Here is a 24,956-nt window from a genome sequence, read left to right as displayed (position 1 = left end):
TTAGTCTATATTCTAGTACTCTTGCCTGGAAAATCCCATGGACGGAGGAGCCTGGTAGGCTGCAGTCCATGGGGTCGCTGCTGCTGCTGCTGCTAAGTCGCATCAGTCGTGTCCGACTCTGTGCGACCCCACAGATGGCAGCCCACCAGGCTCCGCCGTCCCTGGGATTCTCCAGGCAAGAACACTGGAGTGGGTTGCCATTCCCTTCTCCAATGCATGAAAGTGAAAAGTGAAAGTGAAGTCGCTCACTCGTGTCCGACTCTTCTCGACCCCATGGATTGTAGCCTACCAGGCTCCTCCATCCATGGAATTTTCCAGGCAAGAGTACTGGAGTGGGTTGCCATTGCCTTTTCCATGGGGTCGCTGAGTCGGACACAACTGAGCAACTTCACTTTCACTTTTCACTTTCATGCATTGGAGAAGGAAATGGCAACCCACTCCAGTGTTCTTGCCTGGAAAATCCCAGGAACGGTAGAGCCTGACAGGCTGCCATCTATGGGGTCGCACAGAGTCGGACACGACTGATGCGACTTAGCAGCAGCAGCAGCAGCAGCAACCTTATTCTATATGTTCAAAAAAGTTTAAAAGGGACAAGAGGTATAACAATAAATTCAAATATCTAGTGATAAGAACTATGATATGTGAGATGAAAAATATAGTAGCTAGGATTAACAGCAATTAAACACTGCAGAGAAAAGATTAGTACACTTGAAAACAAAGGAAGATTTATAGAAAATGAAACAGAAAAAAAAATTTTTTAAGGGTAGTTGTGGAACAACTTTAAGCAGCCTTATTTAAGTTAGTTGAAGTCTTTGAAGAAGGAAGTGGAGGACATTAAATGTTGAAAAATTTCCAAGTGTGATGAAAAGTATAAACGCACATGTTCAAGAAACATGAAGAAAACTACACTCAGGGACATCATAATCAAATGTTCAAAACCAAGAATAAAGGAAAAAAACCTTAAAAGCAATCAGAGAAAAGAGACAAATCACACAGAAAAGAACAACGGTTTGGATGATAGATTTCCTGTCAGAAACAATAGGCAAGAAGACAGCTGGAGAAGCATCTCTAAAGTCCTGAAAGAATAAAACTGTCAACCTAGAATTCTATACTCAGCAAAAATATCTTTCAAAAAATGGGGAAAGATGTTTTCAGATATACAAAAGCCGAAAGAATTCATTACTAGCACACTTATACTACAAAAAATGTTAAAAGAATTACTTCAGGCAGAAAGAAAAGGAAACCAGACGGAAATACCAGATCTATACAAAGGAAGAGCACCAGAAATGGTAACTACACATGACTAAATATGACTGTGTTATTTTTTTACTCTTTATAGTATAACTGACTCTTTAAACAAAAATAATAACAATGAAGTGTGGAGTTTTTAACTTATGCAAAAGCAAAATGACAACAGCACAACGAGCAGGAGGGGAGAAACGAAGACAAAAGCCAGGATGCCAAGGATGCCAGAATGGAAGAGGCAAGGAAACCAGGGTCCCTGACAGCCTGCAGGTATATGAACCAATATTAATAGTAATTTAATCTCAACTTTTTGATACCTAAAGGGAAAAAAATATCTATTTGATCACATCTACAACTGACAGGTTTATCTGCAACTAGAAACATTTCTGATACAATATTCATGGCACAGTTAACATGTTAGTAACTTGAGTAAAAGATCCCAATAACAGATTATCAATTGTCTCTAGGCTCTGTGAACTCCTATGAGGAAATCCAAAAAAATGGATGCTTACCCATGCTGGGTGTGGTTCCTCCTTCCAACAAGCCAGAACATAACTCTATGCGACCAGCACCTGTAATAAAAAAGCACTGCTCAGCACAGTAATTTTTTTTAATTAAAAAATTAAGAAAAAATTTGAAAAGCATTGCTTAAAAGTATTAAACAGAAACATTTTTTTCTAAATAGAGGAACAAAGAGTCTTAGAAAGTGAAAGAAATCAAATTATAGAACTAGACTAAAATTCTACTTTTAAACCCAACTATATTCTCCAACCCACATTATGTTACTGATAAAGTCAAATTTAACAGTTAATTCAAGTTAAGCTAGGTTTCCTAAAATTTTTTATTATAGGGTGGCCTCTCTATATATAAGAAAGTGACTTAGAATAAAGAAATTTCTGGACTGACTACAGTGGAATGCTAATTCATTGATTATAAAAAACAGTGATCTTTTCCAAGAGAGTCTTTATTATTCTAAGCTTTAAAAAAGCACGTTACTTTTAAGTAGCTTAAGAAAATGCTGAAAGCCAAAGAACAATCAGACTACAGCATCACATCAAAAGGTCTCAGAAGCCAGCTTGAAGAGGCTCCTACTGGCTAATAAGCATAATCACAAAGACATTTTGAGCATCAACAAGAAGAACAACTACACTGGATTCAAACACATCAAATATGCCTACATCTAGGCTCGTAAAGATAAAATAAGAATACACTGGAGAATAGAGAACACATAATCCCCAATATCAGTAAACAAGGAAAAAGCAGCAAGCACTTATCCTGCCTTTCTTATACAAACTGAACCTCAGTATAACAAAGCAGTTGGTGAGGGAAAGTTCTTTATAGAAGCATACTGCTAATAAATGAAAAATAAATGTTAGACATAACATAACACCATTTTACAAACCCTACTAAAATAAGCATTGCTAAAATTATTAGGTGAAAGCTGGTAGGAAAACCAGGTGGATCAGGCTGATAATATCTGAATCCACTGATCAACCTTAGTATCATAAAAACCGAAAAAACTAGGATGTTATATCCCAGGGAATATGCCATTATCTATTAAGTCTGTTACTTTTAGTCGCTACATTGTGTTCCACTCTTTTGAGACCCCATGGACTGTAGCTCTCCAGGCTTCTCTGTCCATGGAATTCTCCAGGCAACAATACTGGAGTGCGCTGCCACTTTGTTCTCCAAGGGATCTTCCTGATCCAGGGATTGAACCAGGGTCTTTTCCATTGGCAGGTGAGTTCTTTACCAATGAGTCAACAGAAAACCCCATCCATAAAGTAGTGTTATAAAAAACTCAAGTCTGAATCTAATTAAGCCTTTAGGTTAACCAAAATTTTACAGGAAATGCAGGGGTCAGAGGAATATAATAAATAACACTACATATACAGTCAGCAAAATGTAGAATATGGAATACTTTATAAGATGGGAAAAAAAAGATGAAAATCAGTTTAACAAACTGTAGAAAGAAGAGAAAGAATTAAAAAAAGAAAAAAGGGAAACAGATTGAAACAGACATAAAAAATGACGTTTCTATCTTGATTCCAAGAACTGTAAAATAAAACAAAACAAAACTGTGTGAGCCAGTTGGGGAAATCTGAAAACTAACTGGGTATTTTTGATGCTATTAAGAAATATTATTTTTAGAGATATGTTACTGATATTGTGGTTATTATTCTATTTTTTTTAAAGGCCTTTACCTTTTCACTTCAGTTCAGTCAGTCAGTCGGGTCCAGCTCTTTGCAACCCCATGAACTGTAGCACCCCAGCCCTCCTTGTCTATCACCAACTCCCAGAGTTTACTCAAACTCCTGTCCATCGAGTTGGTGAAGCCATCTAACCATCTCATCCTCTGTTGTCCCCTTCTCCTCCCATCTTCAATCTTTCCCAGCATCAGGGTATTTTCCAGTGAGGCAGTTCTTCGCATGAGGTGGCCAAAGTACTGGAGTTTCAGCTTCAGCATCAGTCCTTCCAAAGAATATTCAAGACTGATTTCCTTTAGGATGGACTGGTTGGATCTCCTTGCAGTCCAAGGGACTCTCAAGAGTCTTCTCCAACACCACAGTTCAAAAGCATCAATTCTTCAGTGCTCAGCTTTCTTTATAGTCCAATTCTCACATCCATACATGACTACTGGAAAAATCATAGATATGACTAGACGGACCTTTGTTGGCAAAGTAATGCCTCTGCTTTTGAATAGGCTGGTCATAACTTTTCTTCCAAGGAACAAGCATCTTTTAATTTCATTGCTGCAGTCACCATCTGCAGTGATTCTGGAGCCCCCAAAAATAAACTCTCTCACTGTTTCCATTGCTTCTCCATCTATTTGCCATGAAGTGATGGGACCAGATGCCATGATCTTAGTTTTCTGAACGTTGAGTTTTAAGCCAACTTTTTAAAACTCTCCTCCTTCACTTTCATCAAGAGGCTCTTTAGTTCTTTGCTTTCTGCCATAAGGGTGATGTCATCTGCATATCTGAGGTTATTGATATTTCTCCCAGCAATCCTGATTCCAGCTTGTGCTTCATCCAGCCCAGCATTTCTCATGATGTACTCTGCATGTAAGTTAAATTGCTTATTGTTAAATAAGCAATATACAGCCTTGATGTACTCCTTTCCTGATTTGCAACCAGTCTGTTCTTCCATGTCCAGTTCTAACTGTTGCTTCCTGACCTGGATACTGATTTCTCAGGAGGCAGGTCAGGTGGTCTGATATTCCCATCTCTTTCAGAATTTTCCACAGTTTGTTGTGATCCACACAGTCAAAGGCTTTGGCATAGTCAATAAAGCAGATGTTTTTCTGGAACTCTCTTGCTTTTTTGATGATCCAACAGATGTTGGCAATTTGATCTCTGGTTCCTCTGTCTTTTCTAAATACAGCTTGAACATCTGGAAGTTCATAGTTCACGTACTGTTGCAGCCTGGCTTGGAGAATTTTGAGCATCACTTTACTAGCATGTGAGATGAGTGCAACTGTGTGGTAGTTTGAGCATTCTTTGGCATTGCCTTTCTTTGGGATTGGAATGAAAACTGACCTTTTCCAGTCCTGTGGCCACTGCTGAGTTTTCCAAATTTGCTGGCATATTGAGTGCAGCACTTTCATAGCATCATCTTTTAGGATTTGAAATAGCTCAACTGGAATTCCATCACCTCCACTAGCTTTGTTCGTAGTGATGCTTCCTGAGGCCCACTTGACTTCGCACTCCAGAATGTCTGGCTCTAGGTGAGTGATCATACCATCGTCATTATCTGGGTCGTGAAGATCTTTCTTGTATAGCTCTTCTCTGTATTCTTGCCACCTCTTTTTAATATCTTCTGCTTCTGTTAGGTCCATACCATTTCTGTTCTTTATTGTGTCCATCTTTGCATGAAATGTTCCCTTGGTATCTCTAATTTTCTTGAAGAGATCGCTAGTCTTTCCTATTCTACTGTTTTCTTCTATTTCTTTGCATTGATCCCTGAGGAAGGCTTTCTTATCTCTCCTTGCTGTTCTTTGGAACTCTGCATTCAAATGGGTGTATCTTTCCTTTTCTCCTTTGCCTTTCACTTCTCTTCTTTTCACAGCTATTTGTAAGGCCTCCTCAAATAATCATTTTGCCTTTTTGCATTTATCTTGGGGATGGTCTTGATCCCTGCCTCCTGTATAGTGTCACGAATCTCCATCCGTAGTTCTTCAGGCACTCTATCAGATCTAATCCCTTGAATCTATTTGTCACTTCCACTGTATAATTGTAAGGGTCATACCTGAATGGTCTAGTGGTTTCCCCTCCTTTCTTCATTTTACGTCTGAATTTGGCAATCAGGAGTTCGTGATCTGAGCCACAGTCAGGTCCCGGTCGTGTTTTTGCTGACTGTATAGAGCTTCTTCATCTTTGGCTGCAAAGAATATAATCAATCTGATTTCAGTATTGACCATCTGGTGATGTCCATGGGTAGAGTCTTCTCTTGTGTTGTTGGAAGAGGGTGTTTGCTATGACCAGTGCGTTCTCTTGGCAAAACTGTTATTAGCCTTTGCCCTGCTCAATCTGTACTCCAAGGCCAAATCTGCTTGTTATTCCAGGCGTTTCTTGACTTCCTACTCTTGCATTCCAGATCCCTATAATGAAAAGGACATCTTTCTGGGGTGTTAGTTCTAGAAGGTCTTGTAGGTCTTCATTGAACTGTTCAGCTTCATCTTCTTCAGCATTACTGGTTGGGGCATAGACGTGGATTCCTGTGATACTAAATGGTTTGTCTTGGAAATGAACAGAGATAATTCTCGTTTTTGAGACTGCATCCAAGTACTCATTTCGGACTCTTAGGTTGACTATGATGGCTACTCCATTTCTTCTAAGAGATTCTTCTCCACAGTAGTAGGTATAATGGTTATCTGAGTTAAATTCACTCATTCCAGTCCATTTTAGTTTTCTCATTTCTAAAACGTCGATTTTCACTCTTTCCATCTCCTGTTTGACCACTTCCAATTGGCCTTGATTCATGGACCTAGCATTCTAGGTTCCTATGCAATATTGCTCTTTACAGCATCAGACTTTACTTCCATTACCAGTCACATCCACAACTGGGTGGTGGTGTTGCTTTGGCTACATCTCTTCATTCTTTCTGGAGTAATTTCCACGGATCTCCAGTATTATATTGGGCACCTACTGACCTGGGGAGTCCATCTTTCAGTGTCCTATCTTTTCGCCTCTTCATACTGTTCATGGGGTTCTCAAGACAAGAATACTGAAGTGGTTTGCCATTCCCTTCTTCAGTGGACCACGTTTTGTCAGAACTCTCCACTATGACCTGTCCTTCTTGGGTGGCCCTACATGGCATGGCTCATAGTTTCATTGAGTTAGACAAGGCTGTGGTCCATGTGATCAGATTGGTTAGTTTTCTGTGACTGTGGTTTTCAGGGATACTTTATCTTTTAGGGATACTGAAATGCTTGATTTTGAAATGACATAATGTCTGGGATTTGCTTCAAAATAATTTGAGGATGAGGTGAAGAAAGGTAGAAATATAGATCAGATGGTCTGGAGGCCAAAGGCTTACAAGCTTATTTTTGTTACAGCATACAAGTTTAAAAATTTTTATGTATTTAAGAAAAACACACATATCGTATAGTTTGCCCATTTAAAGTGTATAATTCAACGGTTTTTATCATGCTCACAAAATTTGGCAACTATCACCACTATGCAATTTTAGAACATTTTCATCACACCCAAAAGAAACCTCACAGCCTTTAAGCAGTCATTTTCTCTTCTCCCCAGGGCTCCTCAATCCTTGGCAACCACAAATCTTTCAGTCTATAAAAAATTAGCCTATTCTGGACATTTCATATAAGTTGAATCATATAATATGTGGTATTTTTTCACTTTTTTCCATTTAGAATAGTGTTTCAAGATTTATCTGTGTTGCAGACTGACCAGTACTTCATTCTTTTTAATTGCCAAATTAAGAATGATTTTTACCCTTTCAAAGGATTATTTAAAAAAATGAATAAGTGGGAATTCTCTGGTGGTCCTTTGGTTAGGACTCCCACTCTTTTACTGCTGAGGGCACAGGTTCTGTCCCTTGAGAGGAAAACTAAGACTCTGTAAGCCCTGTAGCATGACCAAAAAAAAGTACATACGACAGAGACCAAATGTAGACAGCAAGGTTGAAATATATACTGTCTTGCTCTTTACGAAAAAGTCTACTCACCCCTGATACAACTGAAAGATTGGCCATGTACTGAAAATAATTAAAGCTGATGGGTACATGGTGATTCATTATAGTATTCTATTTTTGTATATATTTGAAATTTTCCATAATGAAGTCTAAAAATTTTTCTGATGCTGAAATGATGGGAATTTCTATGCTTCTTATTAAAGCAAGTTAGGGTGCCAAAGAAACCTTGAGATAAAATATATAGCATTCAAAAAAAAAAAAAAAAAGAGATAATGATAAGTCTTGACAATGAAGAAAACATCAAATCTCTAAAATTAATGGCTTAGAAAAAATTATATCTTTGCTAGATTCAATTTTTTTAAAAAGTAGGTTCGTAATCACTATCATGGACACTTGAGTCAAAATGTAATCTACTGGGGAAATAAGACTAGAAGATGAGTAGGTTTTCTAGTTGGTTGGTTGTTTTCTTTAGAGATCACAAAGGTTCTCAAGTTCAGTTCACAGGATTCATTTTTAAACTCTTAGATCAGATCAGATCAGATCAGTCGCTCAGTCATGTCCAACTCTTTGCGACCCCATGAATCGCAGCACGCCAGGCCTCCCTGTCCATCACCAACTCCCGGAGTTCACTCAGACTCACGTCCATCCAGTCAGTGATGCCATCCAGCCATCTCACCCTCTGTCGTCCCCTTCTCCTCTTGCCCCCAATCCCTCCCAGCATCAGAGTCTTTTCCAAATTCTTAACGGGCTGCCAACTGCCATTCATTCCATAATTTCTCTTACCTCCTCTTTCTGCATTTACAGCTGATTCCACTGAATCAACACACACTTCCATGAGAAACCCATTTGCTGCTCCTAAAATACATGGAGAACGATGAAACTGCATGAGGGTACTTTCCATCCAGATGAAGCTAAACACAAATATTTTACATTTAACAGGTAACTAGGTAAGTACACTAGGGTCCATGCATGCAATGAAATATATCAATGCCTGCAGAATCCATTTAAACTTCTTTATAAGGTATATATGCTTAAGAGCAGGGATATTAACATATTTGTTAATATGTAATTCTAGACCAGTTACTTAGCCTAAGTTTTCCCCAAAACTGAGTTTTTTTTGTTGAAAGTTGCTCAGTCATGTCCGACTCTTTGTGGCCCCATGGACTATACAGTCCATGGAATTCTCCAGGCCAGAATACTGGAGTGGGTAGCCTTTCCCTTCTTCAGGGGATCTTCTCAACCCAGGGATTGAACCCAGGTCTCCTGCATTGCAGGCAGATTCTTTACCAGCTGAGCCACAAGGGAAGCCCAAGAATACCAGAGTGGGTAGCCTATACCTTCTCCAGTGGATCTTCCTTACCCAAGAATCGAACCGGGGTCTCCTGCCTTCCAGGCAGATTCTTTACCAACTGAACTAACAGGGAAGCCCCAGAGTAGGTTTTAATACTTACATCAGAGTAAAGAGGATGAGATAATTCATGTAAAGTGAATAGTACCTACTAATTGTACAGGAAGTATTATTAGTTGTCATTAATTAACTATATGTTATTTCCTCTACATGTCTCCAGTTCTCCCTGATCCCCATTCCTGCTCCTAATTATCTCTTCAATCCACAGTGCTTCCAGCTCTATCTCTGAACACTAAAATCTTCCAAGGTTCAAGTCATATCACATTTCCATGATACTTCTCTCTCCCCAGGTAGAAAACTGTGTCTCCCTTTTTTGAACTCAGATCTCTTTATAATCCAAATGTTCCTCTTTAAAAGATTGTTTTCTCTTATTATTATTTATGTAGATAGGTGCCTGATCATTCTTACTTGAACTAAAGTTCCTAAGTAAGGTCTTTATGAGAGAAATCTTTATTACTCACAGAAAGCACACTGTCTAGTGTGCTTATAGTACATAGCTCATAGTACAGAATAGACACACAAAGATTTACTAAAGGCTGAATGATTACATGGATGTGAGAGTTGGACCATAAAGAAAGCTAAGTGCCAAAAATTGATGCTTTTGAACTGTGGTGTTGGAGAAGACTCTTGAGAGTCCCTTGGACTGCAAGGAGATCCAACCAGTCAATCCTAAAGGAAAGCAGTACTGAATATTCATTGGAAGGACTGATGCTGAAGCTGAAGCTCCAATACTTTGGCCACCTGATGCAAAGAACTGACTCATTTGAAAAGACCCTGATGGTGAAAGATTGAAGGCAGGAGAAGGGGACGACAGAGGATGAGATGGTTGGATGGCATCATTGACTCGATGGACATGAGTTTGAGCAAGCTCCGGAAGTTGGTGCTGGACAGGGAAGCCTAGAGTGCTGTAGTCCATGTGGTTGCAAAGAGTTGGACACAACTGAGCCAGTGAACTGAACTGAATGATTATAAATTCATAAACATTCATGTATTTACACTAAAGAGTGTGATGAAAACAGTTTTGAATTTTTTCTGTAAGCACATACTTTTCTTAAAAAAATTAAAAATAATGAATGCATACTTCATGCAATAATATCTAGAGGAATGTTCAGCATATGCTGGTAATTATTACTTCTAAGTGGTAGTATTTAAAATTACTTTTACTTTCTTTTTACTGTACTGCTTGCTTTTTTTTTTCTACCTAATGCTGCTTTTATAGTTTTTTAAAATCAACTTTCAATTTGAAAAACAAAAATCTATCATTCGCTAAAATCAAACTGCAAATGCCTCATTTATTTAAGAGACTATCAGCCTCAAACTCTGAAAGGGCCAAGTGACACTCTAGGCTCTTAGCCAACAGCACTGCATTAATTCCATGGGTTTCCTGACAGTTCATCCACATCAGCTATTAGATCAATCTAACTGAACAGTGCTGTAGGGGTACCATTTCCCTCACACAAGACAAGATCTTGGCAGGAATTCCCCAGCAGTCCAGTAATTAAGGGGCTTCCCAGGAGGCTCAGTGGTACAGAATTCGCCTGCCAATGCAGAAGATGTGGGTTCAATCCCCAGGTAGGGAAGATCCCCTGCAATAGGAAATGGCAACCCACACCAGTATTCTTGCCAGGAAATCCCATGGACAGAGGAGCCTGGTGGGCCACAGCCCATGGAGTCGAAAGGGTCAGACACCATTGAGCAACTGAGCATGTACCAGTGGTTGAGACTCTGGTGCTTTCAATGCCAGGGCCTCAAGTTGGATCCCTGGTTAGGAGACTAAAATCCCATAAGCTGCAGGCTGTGGCCAAAAAAAAGGAAAAAAAAAAGATCTTGGCCAGAAGAGAGTAAGGATGCACATAAAAGGCTATGACGAAAAGAGTAAGGCAGTTGTCCTAAAATAAGAAGTTATTTGAAGGGATCAAAGAGATTTGTTTGGAGCAGCAGTTCTCAGTGTAGCTGTCCAGTTAAGTCTGGACTAAGGGCCTCTAAGACACTTTCAGAGTCTGTACAGTGAAATTTATTTTCGTAACAATACCAAGATTTTAGTTGCCTTTTTCACTCTCATTCTTTCACAGGCAGAGTGGAGTTTTCGAGAGGCTACCTGTCATACTGAATGCAAAAGCACTCCAATCGTAATGAGAATTCCATTACGCCAGACATTAGAGATCTGCAAAAATATAAAACATTTGGTCCTATTCTATTTTTTGTTTGCTTAGGAAAATAGTGATTTTTTTTTTTTTTTCCATAAAAAGTGTCAACATGTAATGGGCTTCTGTTTGTGAAAGAAAGTCGCTCAGTCGTTATCGGACTCTTTGAGACCCCCATGGACTTATCCAGGCCAGAATACCGGAGTGGGTAGCCGTTCCCTTCGCCAGGGGATCTTCCCAACCCAGGTATCGAACCCAGGCTTCTCGCATTGCAGGCGGATTCTTTACTTGATGAGCCACAAGGGAAGCCCTTTCTTTTTAAAAGTCCTGTTTCAATTTCTAACATGTCCAATATCAATAAATTTAACCTATAAAAAGTCTTTGAGGTTCTCAATAATTTTAGGAGGGTCAAGGCGTCCTGCGATCCAAGTTTCAGAACCGCTAGTTTGGAGGAACCAAGTTTCCGGAGGAAGGACCTGGCAAAAATTCCCTAGCACCTGCCATGCCAGCCGATCCGGTTGCAGCAGGAAGAACTCTTGACTTGGGGCAGCCAAGCTTTACCACTTCGGAGCGGTGTGGCTTTTAGGGACAACCCCTATCCCCGCCGCAGGAGGTTATTAAGCGGTCCCTCCAGGTCAGACACTGATCCAGCGCTGCCGTAAGCGGGTACCAGTATCCTCGTGTGGCTATGGGAAACGCGAGGCTGAGAGAAGTTAGCCAAACTTGAACACGGTCGCACGACGAGACGGGGGGGCGCCGGGATTCGAACCTACACACATATCTGGCTCCAGAGCAGGGCCACTTTCGCCATCAGCCCCTCAGATTCCACACGTTTAAAGCCGAATAACAGATTACGCCTCACAGTGGGGTGTTTGTGACGAGCAGGAGAAAGTACTTTCAGGGAAATAGCGATTAATCCACTGGCCAGAACCCCCGCCCGACCCGGCCCGGCCCGCACCCCGCAGCAAAGTCGGCCACCGCCCCCATCCCGCCACCTTCCGCACCCGCCTTCCCGGATGGTATCCGCGCCCGCTTCCGCTCGGAGGAGGCCCCCTGCCTCTTCATGCTCCACGCGTTCGTCCCTCGTGCTTCTTCGGTTTCCACTCAAAGAGTCCGGGTTCCAACGCGCGCAACCAGACAGGCGCGTCCTCCCAGATGCGCGCATCCCTGCGCGTCCCCGACGTCCACGCCCCAGCAGCCCCCGCGAAAGCCCATAAACTGGCGCAGGCGCAGTCACTGCTCGCTCCGGCCTTCCCAAAAGGAGGAGCTCGTTTGTGTGACCCGGAAGTGCTTCTTCCGCTGGTGGCGGAGAAAGGAGACCAGAGAGCACAGGAGGTTGAAGGTGGCGGTTGGGCACTGTTTATAGTATGCAGCGATTACTCTTTACGCCCTTGACGGCCTTTCTGGGGAGCCCGTGTCTCCGGCTCCTGGTTCCTAGGGTGGCGCCTAGAACACAGGTACTGCACTGCAGATCACTGAGTCGCGGAAGCGGGCATGGGGTGAAAGGGCCAAGAGATATCCTCACACATCGCTCCTTGAAGTTGACAAGGCATTTCATTGTGTCTAGGGCTCCTGAGTCCGGATCCGGACCTACCACTTACTAGCTGTGTGCTGTTAGCCAAGTTGGGTAACCTTTTTGTGCCTCAATTTACTTTTCTGCAAAATGGGGATAATAGCACTTCGTAAGTGTTGTGTTAATATACTCAGAGGTTTAGCACATAGTAAAAGCTCAGTGATTTTTACCCATATGTTTGATTTCTGCTCAAAGCTACTGGGTAGTCAGGTTAGGGACTGTAACTCCATCCTACAGAGAAGTAAATTGAGGCTGAATTTGTCTAAAGTTACTTAGTTAACTGGGCTTCGCAGGTGGCTCAGTGGTAAAGAATACACCTGCCAATGCAGAAGACTCAGGAGACTCGGGTTTGATCCCTGGGTCATGGAAGCAAGATAAAATATCAAGTCTCCTGCCCTAGAGAAAGTCACAGTTCATTTGTTTGTAACTCATTGGTCAAATCTTAAGGTCTTGTTATGTAAAGGAACTGTGTATGAAACGAAGTTTGTAGAAGCCAGACTGACCAGACACTGCTGTCCTCTAGCTTAGTGGGAGATAGAGACAACCTCTGTGTGCTAAATGATACATTGCTGTTAGATGGAGAGGTATAGTGTGCTGGGAGAGTGACCCAGCACATGTGTAGGGGGGTCTGGGAATACTTCCTAGAGGAGGTGACATCCAAGCTGAGATCTGTGATAGGTCAGTCAGGGGACAAGTAGAACCCCAGTTAGAGAAAAATCATATAAAAGAAAGAAAATAATCCTTATTTAATCCATATTTAGGTGTAGAGTCAAGTCTGGGAGAAATATGAGAGACAGAAGGTTCATGTAGTGTGGGGATGGATTGGAGGCAGGCAAACCAGTTGGGGGTAGATGCAGCCCAGATAAGAGATGAGGTTTTACCTGGACAGTAGCAATGGAAATATGACCAGGGTACTTTATACCAGACACAGTGAGACTGTGTGAGTAGCAGTGGAGTGAAGCCTTTTCCTCTTTCTCCAGTTGTAATTTGTCTGTCTTGATCCTTAGTGTGGTTGCAGTTGTGGGATCAGGCGCCCCTTGAGGCCAGGGCAATACAGCACTATCTCCGATGTAGCTTTGCAACCTGGAAGGGGTACAGTGTCCCTCCCTTCAAAGGCTGCTGAGCGGGTGGTGGGCCGATGGCTCCTGGTCTGCAGCGGGACAGTGGCTGGAGCAGTTATTCTTGGTGGAGTAACAAGGTGAGTAATTTGTTCATAGTCAGCTGTTTGGATCATCAGTAGACATGCAGGATGACGGAAGGGGAAGGGATCTTAGAAATCATCTAATCTAGCTCCCACATTTTAGCATACAGAAATTGAGGCCTATAGAAGGAACATGTCTGATGGCTTGCCCCACCATAGAACAGTTTAGAATTTTATTAATGCATGCATGCTGTAGAAGCCCTTCATAAAGACTGGTTCAGGTCTTAACTGTTAGCTGTGCATTGTTTGTGTATATTTCCCCCTACAATCAGAGTTCAGATTTGTCACAAAAATTTGTGTACAGTTTGTTTGGATTACATGCAAATAAGTTCCACATCTCACGGTTGGTTCCTGTGCATACTTCATGCTTGGTTGCTTCAGTCATGTCCGATGCTTCGCCACCCTTGGACTGTAGCCTACCAGGCTCCTCTGTCTATGGGATTCTCCAGGCAAGAATATTGCAGTGGGTTGCTATGCCCTCCTCCAGGGGATCTTCCCGACCCAGGGATCGAACCTGTGTCTCTTACATCTCCTCTATTGGCAGGCGGGTTCTTTATCACTAGCGCCACCTGGGAAGCCCATGCATGTTTCTTAGGTCTCTTTAAATCTATAGAGAGATATTATAGATTTGGATTCTACTCCCTCCACCTCCCCTACACCCTTTGCAGTTTTTTGCTATTGTTGAAGAAACCCAGGTCATTTGTACTTTGTAGTTTCTCATGGTCTGGATTTTGCTAATAGCATTTATGATATTTAACATGTTCCAAAAGCTATGACAAACCTAGACAGTATATTAAAAAGCAGAGACATCACTTTGCCGACAAAGTCCCATATACACAAAGCTATGGTTTTTCCAGTAGTCATATATGGATATGAGAGTGGGGCCATAATGAAGGCTGAGCACCGAAGCATCGATGCTTTCGAACTGTGGTGCTGAAGAAGACTCTTGAGAGTCCCTTGGACAACAAGGAAATCAAACCAGTCAAACCTAAAGGAAATCAGCCCTGAATATTCATTGGAAGGACTGATGCTAAAGCTGAAACTCTAATATTCTGGCCACCTGATGCAAAGAGCTGACTCACTGGAAAAGACCCTGATGCTGGGAAAGCTTGAAGGCAGGAGGAGAAGGGGACAACAGAGGATGAGATGGTTGGATGGATCATCAACTGAATGGACATGAGTTTGAGCAAACTCTGGGAGGTAGTGAAGGACAGGGAAGCCTGGCGTGCTGCAGTCCGTGGGGTCGCAAAGAGTAGACATGACTGAGCACCTGAACAACAACAGCATTGTCCCCCGTATTTCCTGTAGACACACTTGTTGCTTGGTTGGGTTCAGGTTGGGGACAGGGAGCAAAATACTTCATAGGTGACTGGATCATTCATAAATATCTGGTGTCTGTTAAAGATGTCAACAGCCCTTGATGATCATTGCCTAAATCTATTACTTCATTAGAGTTGCAAAATTGTAGTAGGTATTTTATTAGCTCAACTATAAAGAAAAACTTTCTCTCATCAGTGATTTGGTTATGCTGAGGTACAACATGTTAGGAAAGGCAGGATAAACACTTAATTCCTTTCCCTTTATTTATCAATCTTCAAAGTAATAAGTTGGTTCCAAGCATTTTCCAAAAGTGACCAATAAAGTGAGTTTTTAAGTATTAATGAGCTCATAGGTTTAAATATATTAGATTTGTTTCAGTCCATTGCAGTGGTGATGATTTGTTCCAGTTGTCCTATCTTTAGTCAGTGGGAACCTCTTCAGATTGACTCCAGTCTTTCTGACAGGAACCTGGTAAACTCTGATCCCTTGCTTTCTGGGTAAGATGTTCCAGGCTTGTCTTGTACACATCCTGCCTCAAGCCTGAAGTTGGCTTTTTTACTTTTGGAACCCTGACCCCTTTTGGTGAAAATACTTCCTAGTGTTATTAAAGTATGTCTTCCTCAAATTCTCTCTGCATTCCCTGTGCCCTTACCTTATGTGTTATGTAGGCTGTAATCAATAAGTTTTTATTTTTATTGTCTTTAAATTCACTCAGTAACCTCAACTGATTTATATCTGTATCAATCTCTTCCCCTTGTGTAAATAATATTGGCTATGCACTTCAGGCACATTTCTTTGGTCTAAGAGTTGATTTTGTCTGTCAGGGAATGCTAGTGAAAGAAGTAAGGAGAGTTTAATGAAATAAAACAAGGAGTAAAGAAATTTGTACCTGATAGCAGCTCTTTCTGACAAAATTCTAAGCAGTAAGAAGAGAGCAAGTTGTCAAAAGAGGAAACAATGAAATGATACGTTTACTTTTATAGGGGTCAAGTTCAGATCTGCTTGCTACTGTAAACCATTTATGAGTAATCGAGTGTGGTGCACACACATATACACACTGAAATTTAACACATACACTCAAATTTCTTCCCTATCTTAAGGTTGACAGAGTCTGGCCTCTCAATGGTAGATTGGCATTTAATAAAGGAGATGAAGCCACCCACAAGCAAAGAGGAGTGGGAAGCAGAATTCCAAAAATATCAGCAATTTCCAGAATTTAAAATGTAAGTATTATAGAAAATTGGGTAAACATCCCAGTAGATCCACTCAATCTTTTTCTTATTTAAAACATTTCAGAACAGTAGGTTCTATTCTTCTTTGATATTTGATTTAGGTATGTTTAGCAAGCTTCCTACTCTAAACCTCCATTTTCAAAGTGATTCTGAGGTGGCTGATGAGGAAGATGGCAGACTGGTCAAGTTTCAAAACCAAGAATGTTCCTGCATTCTATCAGAAAATAAAAATCAGATGGATCTTTCTTATTTTTGACTTCTCTTTTCACCCAGCTTGAATCATGATATGACGCTGGCGGAATTCAAGTTCATCTGGTACATGGAGTACTCACACCGAATGTGGGGTCGCCTTGTAGGCCTTGCATACATCCTGCCTGCTGCCTACTTTTGGAAAAAGGGCTGGCTCACCCGTGGCCTGAAAGGACGTGTTCTTGCCCTCTGTGGTTTAGTTTGCTTCCAGGTGAGATTTACTCGAGTTTGGGAAAGCAGAAATGTTCTCAGGAGCTTCCTAGTGGGCATAGTTTTTAGTAAAGTAATCTTTGAAACAGTATAACAAAGGAGGTAAGAACGTGGATTTTGGTGTCATAGGCCTGGCTTCAAGGCCCAGCTCTGTCACCTAGTAGGGCATGTTGTCTAACCTCTGTAGGCTGTGCTTTCCTTACCTGTAAATGGGGAAAATAATAGACCCTAACGCTTAGGTTTTATGAAATTAAAAAAGATCGTGATGTTAAGTACTTAGTGTCTGGAATCAGTAAGCCCTCAGTAAATATGTTTTTGTGTCACAAACTCAAAAACAGGGAATTGCAGTTTCTTTCCCATCATGGCGTGCTTTCTGCATCCTTGGTCTCCTCCCTTTTTCTAACTTGCCTGTTCTATGGGGAAGTGAGATGCCTATGCTAGAACGGCTGTAGAAACAAATAGGGAAATTTCAAGAGAGAAACATTTTGTGGGATGAAGGATCTTTGAATACAGAGGTAACTGAGAGATGTTCAAGTATAAAGGGTGATTAAAGTTATGTAAGTTGAACTTCTCTTAAGGAAAAGAGTGATTTCTGCAGTTCTGGGGTTAGGGAAGCCTGAGAGCCAAGTAAAGGAATGTTAGAGAGGACACATGGGAGTATGTGTGTCAAGATACACAGGCTCTAAAGGAGAATCTCAGAGCAGCGAAGAAATACCAAAATGTGGTCAGGAGGAAGCTAATTGGTTGATTTAAATCAAAGTGGTAAGAATACCAACTCACAATTAGAAATAAAGGAGGGAGATGGAAGAGACAAAATAGAAGGGATAGAAACAGATAATAGAGTTAGACATTAATAAAAATCTAATACAAACTAGGGATAGTTGGTGAAACAAAGTTTGTTTTAAAATTAAAAAAAAAAAACACTTAAGTCAGACTTTCAGGGAGGCAAACATTTGAAGATGGCAGATAGGGTTTTAGGAGGAAGAAAGTGGGGGCTGGCAGATCACACTGTGAACACCCTCGTCTTCCAGCATGCTCGGCAGGTGAAATCAAAGTAATTAGAACATCCAGGGTAATAGTGAAGGGGGAAAGAAATAGCCAAAAAGACCTTGAGGAGCATATGTTTATGTTGACATGATTCTGTTAGCTGGGGAGGGTTGGCGTGAAAGGGCTGTACCTTATCTGATATGACTAGAACTGACAGTTTGGTTAAATGAAGAGTCAGTTAAACAGGGAATCGTAGAATAATAATACATACCTTAAACTTTTGCACTTAAGCATGTACTTCCATTATAATTTTTTAAAAAAGGAGTAGAAATTTAGACACTGGCAAACCAATTTGCCTGAAAAACTTTACAGATTTTTATAACTTGCCCTCCCACAAACTTAATAATTGTCTGTTCCCACCTAACATGAGAATAATTGTTTTTAAGCAGTTATCTTTGTCAAGCTTCTCCAAAGTTTTCACAGTCTAGTTTAAGTTTTTATCAAATCACCTGTCTTTTTACTTTCATATTTCACTATTTACGTAATGTTAAATTATGTCAAGAATTTGTCCAAAAGGTTTTGTCCAAAATACACGTTTGTGTCCTTTTCTGTATTTGGCTCTTCAGGTCAGTTCAATTACTCAGTCGTGTCCGACTCCTTGCGACCCCATGGACTGCATGCAGCACGTCAGGCCTCCCTGTCCATCACCAACTCCCGGAGTTCACTCAAACTCATGTCCATCGAGTCCGTGATGCCATGCAACCATCTCATCTTCTGTTGTCCCCTTCTCCTCCTGCCTTCAATCTTTCCCAGCATCAGGGTCTTTTCAGATGAGTTAGTTCTTCCCATCAGGTGGCCAAAGTACTGGAGTTTCAGCTTCAACATCAGTCCTTCCAGTGAATATTCAGGACTGATTTCCTTTAGGATGGACCAGTTGGATCTCCTTGCAGTCCACGGGACTCTCAAGAGTCTGCTCCAGCACCACAGTTCAAAGCATCAATTCTTCATCACTCAGCTTTCCTTATAGTCCAACTCTCACATCCATATATGACTACTGGAAAAATCATAGCTTTGACTAGACAGATCTTTGTTGGCAAAGTAATGTCTCTGCTTTTTAATATGCTGTCTAGATTGGTCATAACTTCTCTTCCAAAGAGCAAGCGTTTTTTAATTTCATGGCTGTAGTCACCATCTGCAGTGATTTTGGAGCCTAAAAAGTAAAGTCTGTCACTATTTCCACTATTTCCCCATCTATTTGCCATGAAGTGATGGGACTGGATGCCATGATCTTAGTTTTCTGGATTTTGTGTTTTAAGCCAACTTTTACACTCTCCTCTTTCACTTGCACGAAGAGGCTCTTTAGTTCTTTTTCACTGTCTGCCGTAAGGGTGGTGTCATCTGCGTATCTGAGGTTATTGATATTTCTCCCAGCAATCTTGATTCCAGCTTGTGCTTCATCCAGCCCAGCATTTCTTATGGTGTACTCTGCATATAAGTTAAATAAGCAGGGTGACAGTATATAGCCTTGGCGTACTCCTTTCCTGATTTGGAACCAGTCTGTTGTTCCATGTCCAGTTCTAACTGATGCTTGCTGACCAACATACAGATTTCTCAAGAGGCAGGTCAGGTGGTCTGGTATTCCCATTTCTTTCAGAATTTTCCAGTTTGTTGTGATCCACACAGTCAAAGGCTTTGGCATAGTCAATAACGCAGAAGTAGATGTTTTTCTGGAGCTCTCTTGCTCTTTCAGTGATCCAGTGGATTTTGGCAATTTGATCTCTGGTTCCTCTGCCTTTTCTAAATCCAGCTTAAACATCTGGAAGTTCATGGTTCATGTACTGTTGCAGCCGGGCTTGGAGAATTTTGAGCATTACTTTACTAGCATGTGAGATGCGTGCAATTGTGTGGTAGTTTAAGCATTCTTTAGCATTGCCTTTCTTTGGGATTGGAATGAAAACTGACCTTTTCCAGTCCTGTGACCACTGCTGAGTTTTCCAAATTTGCTGGCCTATTGAGTGCAGCACTTTCACAGCATCATCTTTTAGGATTTGAAATAGCTCAACTGGAATTCCATCACCTCCACTAGCTTTGTTCATAGTGATGCTTCCTGAGGCCCACTTGACTTCGCACTCCAGAATGTCTGGCTCTAGGTGAGTGAGCATACCATCGTGATTATCTGGGTCGTGAAGATCTTTCTTGTATAGCTCTTCTCTGTATTCTTGCACCTCATCTTAATATCTTCTGCCTCTGTTAGGTCCATACCATTTCTGTCCTTTATTGTGCCCATCTTTGCATGAAATGTTCCTTTGCTATCTCTGATTTTCTTGAAGAGATCTCTAGTCTTTCCTATTCTATTGTTTTCCTCTATTTCTTTGCATTGATCGCTGAGGAAGGCTTTCTTATCTCTCCTTGCTGTTCTTTGGAACTTCGCATTCAGATGCTTATATCTTTCCTTTTCTCCTTTGCCTTTCATTTCTCTTCTTTTCACAGCTATTTGTAAGGCCTCCTCAGACAGCCATTTTGCCTTTTTGCATTTCTTTTTTTTGGGGATGGTCTTGAGCCCTGCCTCCTGTACAGTGTCACGAACCTCTGTCCATAGTTCTTCAGGCACTCTATCAGATCTAATCCCTTGAATCTATTTGTCACTTCCACTGTATAATCGTAAGGGATTTAATTTAGGTCATACCTGAATGGTCTAGTGGTTTTCCCTCCTTTCTTCATTTTCAGTCTGAATTTGGTAATGAGTTTGTGAACTGAGCCACAGTCAGGTTCCGGTCTTGTTTTTGCTGACTGTATAGAGCTTCTCCATCTTTGGCTGCAAAGAATATAATCAGTCTGATTCGGTATTGACCATCTGGTGATGTCCACGTGTAGCGTCTTCTTTTGTGTTGTTGGAAGAGGGTGTTTGCTATGACCAGTGCTGTCTCTTGGCAAAACTCTATTAGCCTTTGCCTGGCTTCATTCTGTTCTCCAAGGCCAAATTTGCCTGTCATTCCAGGTGTTTCTTGACTTCCTACTTTTGCATTCCAGTCCCCTATAATGAAAAGGACATCTTTTTGGGGTGTTAGTTCTAGAAGGTCTTGTAGGTCTTCATAGAACCCTTCAGCTTCAGCTTCTTCAACATTACTGGTGGGAACATAGACTTGGATTACTGTGATATTGAATGGTTTGCCTTGGAAATGAACAGATCATTCTGTTGTTTTTGAGATTGCATCCAAGTACTGCATTTCAGACTCTTGTTGACTATGATGGCAAGAGTGAATGTCAACTTTTTAGGCATCAATGAACTAAAATGGACTGGAATAGGTGAATTTAACTCAGATGACCATTATATCTACTACTGTGGGCAACAGTTCCTTAGAAGAAATGGAGTAGCCATCATATTTGGCTCTACTTCAGTTCAATTAAATTCACTCAGTCGTGTCTGACTCTTTGTGATCCCATGGACTACAGCACGCCAAGCTTTCCTGTCCATCACCAACTCCCAGAACTTGCTCTAACTCGTGTCCACTGAGTTGGTGATGCCATCCAACCATCTCATCTTCTGTCGTCCCTTCTCCTCCTGCCTTCAGTCTTTCCCAGCCTCAGGATCTTTACCAGTGAATTCTTCACATCAGGTGTCCAAAGTATTGGAGGTTCAGCTTCAGCATCAGTCCTTCCAATGAATATTCAGGACTGATTTCCTTTAGGATTGACTGGTTTGGTCTTCTTGAGTCCAAGGGACTCTCTAGAGTCTTCTCCAACACCACAGTTCAAAAGCATCAATTCTTCGGCTCTCAGCTTCTTTATGGTCCAACTCTCACATCCATACCTGACTACTGGAAAAACCACAGCTTTGACTATAGGCTTCTACTCCAATAAAATGTTAATCTAAACAGTGGTTAAGTATTTATGGTGCTGTATGTGGAAATTGGGTAGGTCTCAATTCCTGGGTTCCTAGGGATGTGGCAGCATATGGAAAGGAGGGGTCAGAGGATACTCGTTTTCTCAGGGAGTCAAGTTGTATAGACAGCTTCAATCTTGTTTTGTTTACCCTTTTTCTTTGTGATTGTAGGGCCTGTTGGGATGGTATATGGTAAAAAGTGGATTAGAAGAAAAACCAGATTCCCATGACATCCCTCGAGTCAGTCAGTACCGCCTTGCTGCCCATCTGGGATCAGCCCTTGTGCTCTACTGTGCCAGCTTATGGACCTCGCTCTCCTTGCTGCTTCCTCAGCACAAGGTAAAGTCAGTCTGTATTGTTTACCATACGTGTGGACAGGGTCAGAGATGGAAATTCTGGTCCTACATGGAAGTTCCATGTCAAAACGCATACATTCCCTTAGCAACATCGATCAGTTTACTAGAAGATGGATATAACCAAAGTTTAGAGAAACAGTGAACTCTGAGACTCTGGATAGCTTCAGGATGGCAAAGTAAAACCTGCACTTATGCTTTGGAGCAGGAGTGGCTTATTCAAAGGATAATTAGTATAGGAACCAAATATTTTGTCAGCATTGCCAATCAAGAAAAAGATGAAAACATGAGTTTTAGTAAAAGAAGGAATGAATACCAGCAATAAGAAGGAATGAATACCAGCAATGACAGAATGATCTCTGTGCATTTCCAAGGCAAACCATTCACTATCACAATAATCCAAGTCTGTGTCCCCACCAGTCATGTTGAAGAAGCTGAAGTTGAACAGTTCTGTGAAGGCCTATAAGACCTTCTAGAACTAACATCCAAAAAAGATGTCCTTTTCATTATAGGGGACTGGAAGTTGACCACTTGACTGTGATTCCCAGTGGGATGATGGTGGAGAGGTGAGGAAGGCCAGAATGAGAGTTGCTGGTGGACCTTAGTGGCGTACAAAGGCCATGTTAAGTTGTTTATTCTTTCCATGGGGACCCTCCCGTTCAGCAGATCTGACAATATAGTAAACCATAGTGATCTCACCTAAAAGTATTTTCTCTGTATGCTGATTAAAAGGAAATACATTTTAAAATGCATATTATTTTAGGTGTCAAAGTCATGGTTGGCCTGAATAACCTGTTCATGGAGTGAGGTTTAGGTTGATAGTAGGACTTTTAAGTAGAATCATCTCGTAGGTACCTGGAGCCAGTGATCTGGATCCCAGTAAGAACAGGAGTTGTTGACTAGGCACTCATCCCACAGGGAAGCCAGATGGGGTTGAAACATTGGTATAGTAGGTGATTGACATCTGACTAGTTCCTATTCTTACTTTCAAAGCCAGACTTATAAAACTAATCTACATCTATAGCTGTACATCCTAACAACCCATTCTTTTTTTCCACTTCTTGTCATCCGGCTTCCCCATCCATATCCGTCTACACATTGACTCCTACACTTGCACATATCAAGTGTACAGTACTTAGTATAGTCTCCTAAGTACTCCTAACTGAATGGTACTCTTAAAGGTTACCAATGACTTTTTAATTATTAATTGTTCTTCTCTTTTTGTTTATTTATATTCCACTAATTACAGAAAGGATTTGAGATGATAGTCAACCATATAGAACTGTGCTGTCCAGCACAATAGCTCCTAGCCACTATTGCTATTTAAATTCTAATTAAAATTAAGTAAATATAACTTTGTATAAACAAACTTGTTATCTACTTAAACTTTAAATAAAATTAACTTAAAAATTTTTTTCACTTGCTCTAGCCGCTTTTTAGATCCTCCATAGCCACATAATGGCAGCACAGATAATAGAACTTTTCTATTATCACAGAAAATTCTAATGGCCAGTGCTGATACACTGTCCTATGAAATCTTAGTCATGGTACCTAACTCCTCACATACTAGATTGTAAATCGTTTGAGGGCAGCACTCTGGCTTTCCTTTGTATCTTTCCTTTATGCTTATGTGTGCTCATTTTGCCTGTATATAAAGTTCTTGCTAAATATTTGTTGATTTACTGATTATTATCACAAGCTGGCTACAGTAGAATAAAAACAATTTACCCAAAACACTAACTGCAAGAATCTCTACTCTACTCTACTCTCTCTACAGTTTTGATTCTGATTATATTTGCTAAACACTAAATATTACACATGACATGAAAATCCAGTTCTTTACCTTAAGCCACAGCATTTTAACCATGGTGAAATGGCTTTCCCTGAACAATGCAAATCATTCCATTCCTGAACAGATGTATATTGAATACCTATATGCCGTCTACTGGGCTAGGATTACTGTAGTAAGCAAGTGAAATGGCAGTTCCTGTCTTCACAAAACTTACAAGGTAGCAGGGAAGACAAATAGTAAATGTATACATTTAATAAAATTTAGATAAAGTAGAATGTCTTCTGGGAGTGCTTAACCTAGTCTAGGAGTCAGAGAAGATCTGGCCTCAGATTGTCCCTGGAGTTGGTCCTTGGAGATCTTGCTGCCTTTCCTAATTCCTGCAGTCAGTGTCTCTGGCAATTTTCTCATTTAGTTGACTGAGACGCGTCAGCTCCTGCGGTTGAGACGGTTTGCTCACGGAACTGCAGGCCTGGTGTTCCTTACGGCTCTCTCAGGTAGGACTCTTAGCAAAGGTGGCCTAACTTATCTTCAGGTGGGATCTCTTGCTTAATGCTTTCCTCCTGCATCTTTATATCTCCTTCTCACACCTGCCTCTCTCATACCCACCATCTTTACCCTCTTGTCTTCTAATCCTTCCTTCCCCAAATCCTGCTTTTCAGTTAGTTGAACAAAAATATTGAACATGTACTTGGATCCAAACTCTAGGTTCAAATCCTGGCTTTACCCTCTATAAACTATATGACCTTGGACAAGCTGTGTAACCTGTCTGGGCCTCAGTGACCTCATCTATAAAATGGGGAAGATGATAATAGTTTAAGTAATATATGTGAAGTATTTAGCACCTCACATGTAGCAAAGGCTATGTAAGTGTTAGCTGTTGTTATCATATAAACATTATTGTTATTACATTATACCAAGATAGGTCAGACAAAAGCCTGCCCTCAAAGACGGCCTTTAGGTGAAGAGTTTATTGGGGCAAAGAGACTAAAACAGATTTCTTTCATTCTTTAAATCACAGCTCTACCTTTCTTACTCTAGACCTGCCCTGTACAATAATCACTAGCTTCATGTGACTATTGAAGCTTAAGTTAATTAAAAGCAAATAAAATTTAGTTTCTCAGTCACAGTAGCCACATTTCAAGTGCTCAGTAACCACAATGGGTGGCTTGCAGCTGTTGACTGGATGGATGACAGATACAGAAC

The 24,956-nt window shown here is 41.0% G+C and overlaps 2 protein-coding genes across 5 annotated transcripts in view; one reads left to right on the top strand and one right to left on the bottom strand.

Annotated features, from left to right (window-relative positions):
- The window catches only part of CUTC (cutC copper transporter), a 33,178-nt gene extending 21,024 nt beyond the window's left edge, over nt 1-12,154 (bottom strand). The window contains exons 1-3 of one of the 2 annotated variants that reach the window (XM_070780638.1): nt 11,958-12,154; nt 8,185-8,256; nt 1,758-1,817 (exon numbers count right to left, since the gene is read on the bottom strand). In XM_070780638.1, coding sequence (XP_070636739.1) covers nt 1,758-1,817; nt 8,185-8,256; nt 11,958-12,018 — 193 coding nt within the window. In that variant the 5' untranslated portion in view covers nt 12,019-12,154. The remainder of the gene's footprint in view (nt 1-1,757; nt 1,818-8,184; nt 8,257-11,957) is intronic. The other variant, XM_070780639.1, reaches the window with a different exon arrangement.
- A 57-nt stretch (nt 12,155-12,211) lies between these two features.
- The window catches only part of COX15 (cytochrome c oxidase assembly homolog COX15), a 29,348-nt gene continuing 16,603 nt past the window's right edge, over nt 12,212-24,956 (top strand). The window contains exons 1-6 of one of the 3 annotated variants that reach the window (XM_070780633.1): nt 12,212-12,410; nt 13,534-13,724; nt 16,148-16,270; nt 16,553-16,739; nt 21,780-21,947; nt 24,166-24,247. In XM_070780633.1, the coding sequence (XP_070636734.1) occupies nt 12,321-12,410; nt 13,534-13,724; nt 16,148-16,270; nt 16,553-16,739; nt 21,780-21,947; nt 24,166-24,247 (841 nt within the window). In that variant the 5' untranslated portion in view covers nt 12,212-12,320. The remainder of the gene's footprint in view (nt 12,411-13,533; nt 13,725-16,147; nt 16,271-16,552; nt 16,740-21,779; nt 21,948-24,165; nt 24,248-24,956) is intronic. The other 2 variants (XM_070780635.1, XM_070780634.1) reach the window with 2 other exon arrangements.

Source organism: Bos indicus, chromosome 26 (assembly GCF_029378745.1).
Source record: "Bos indicus isolate NIAB-ARS_2022 breed Sahiwal x Tharparkar chromosome 26, NIAB-ARS_B.indTharparkar_mat_pri_1.0, whole genome shotgun sequence".
NCBI classification, from domain to species: domain Eukaryota; kingdom Metazoa; phylum Chordata; class Mammalia; order Artiodactyla; family Bovidae; genus Bos; species Bos indicus.
This window is presented reverse-complemented; position numbering and strand designations above follow the sequence as displayed.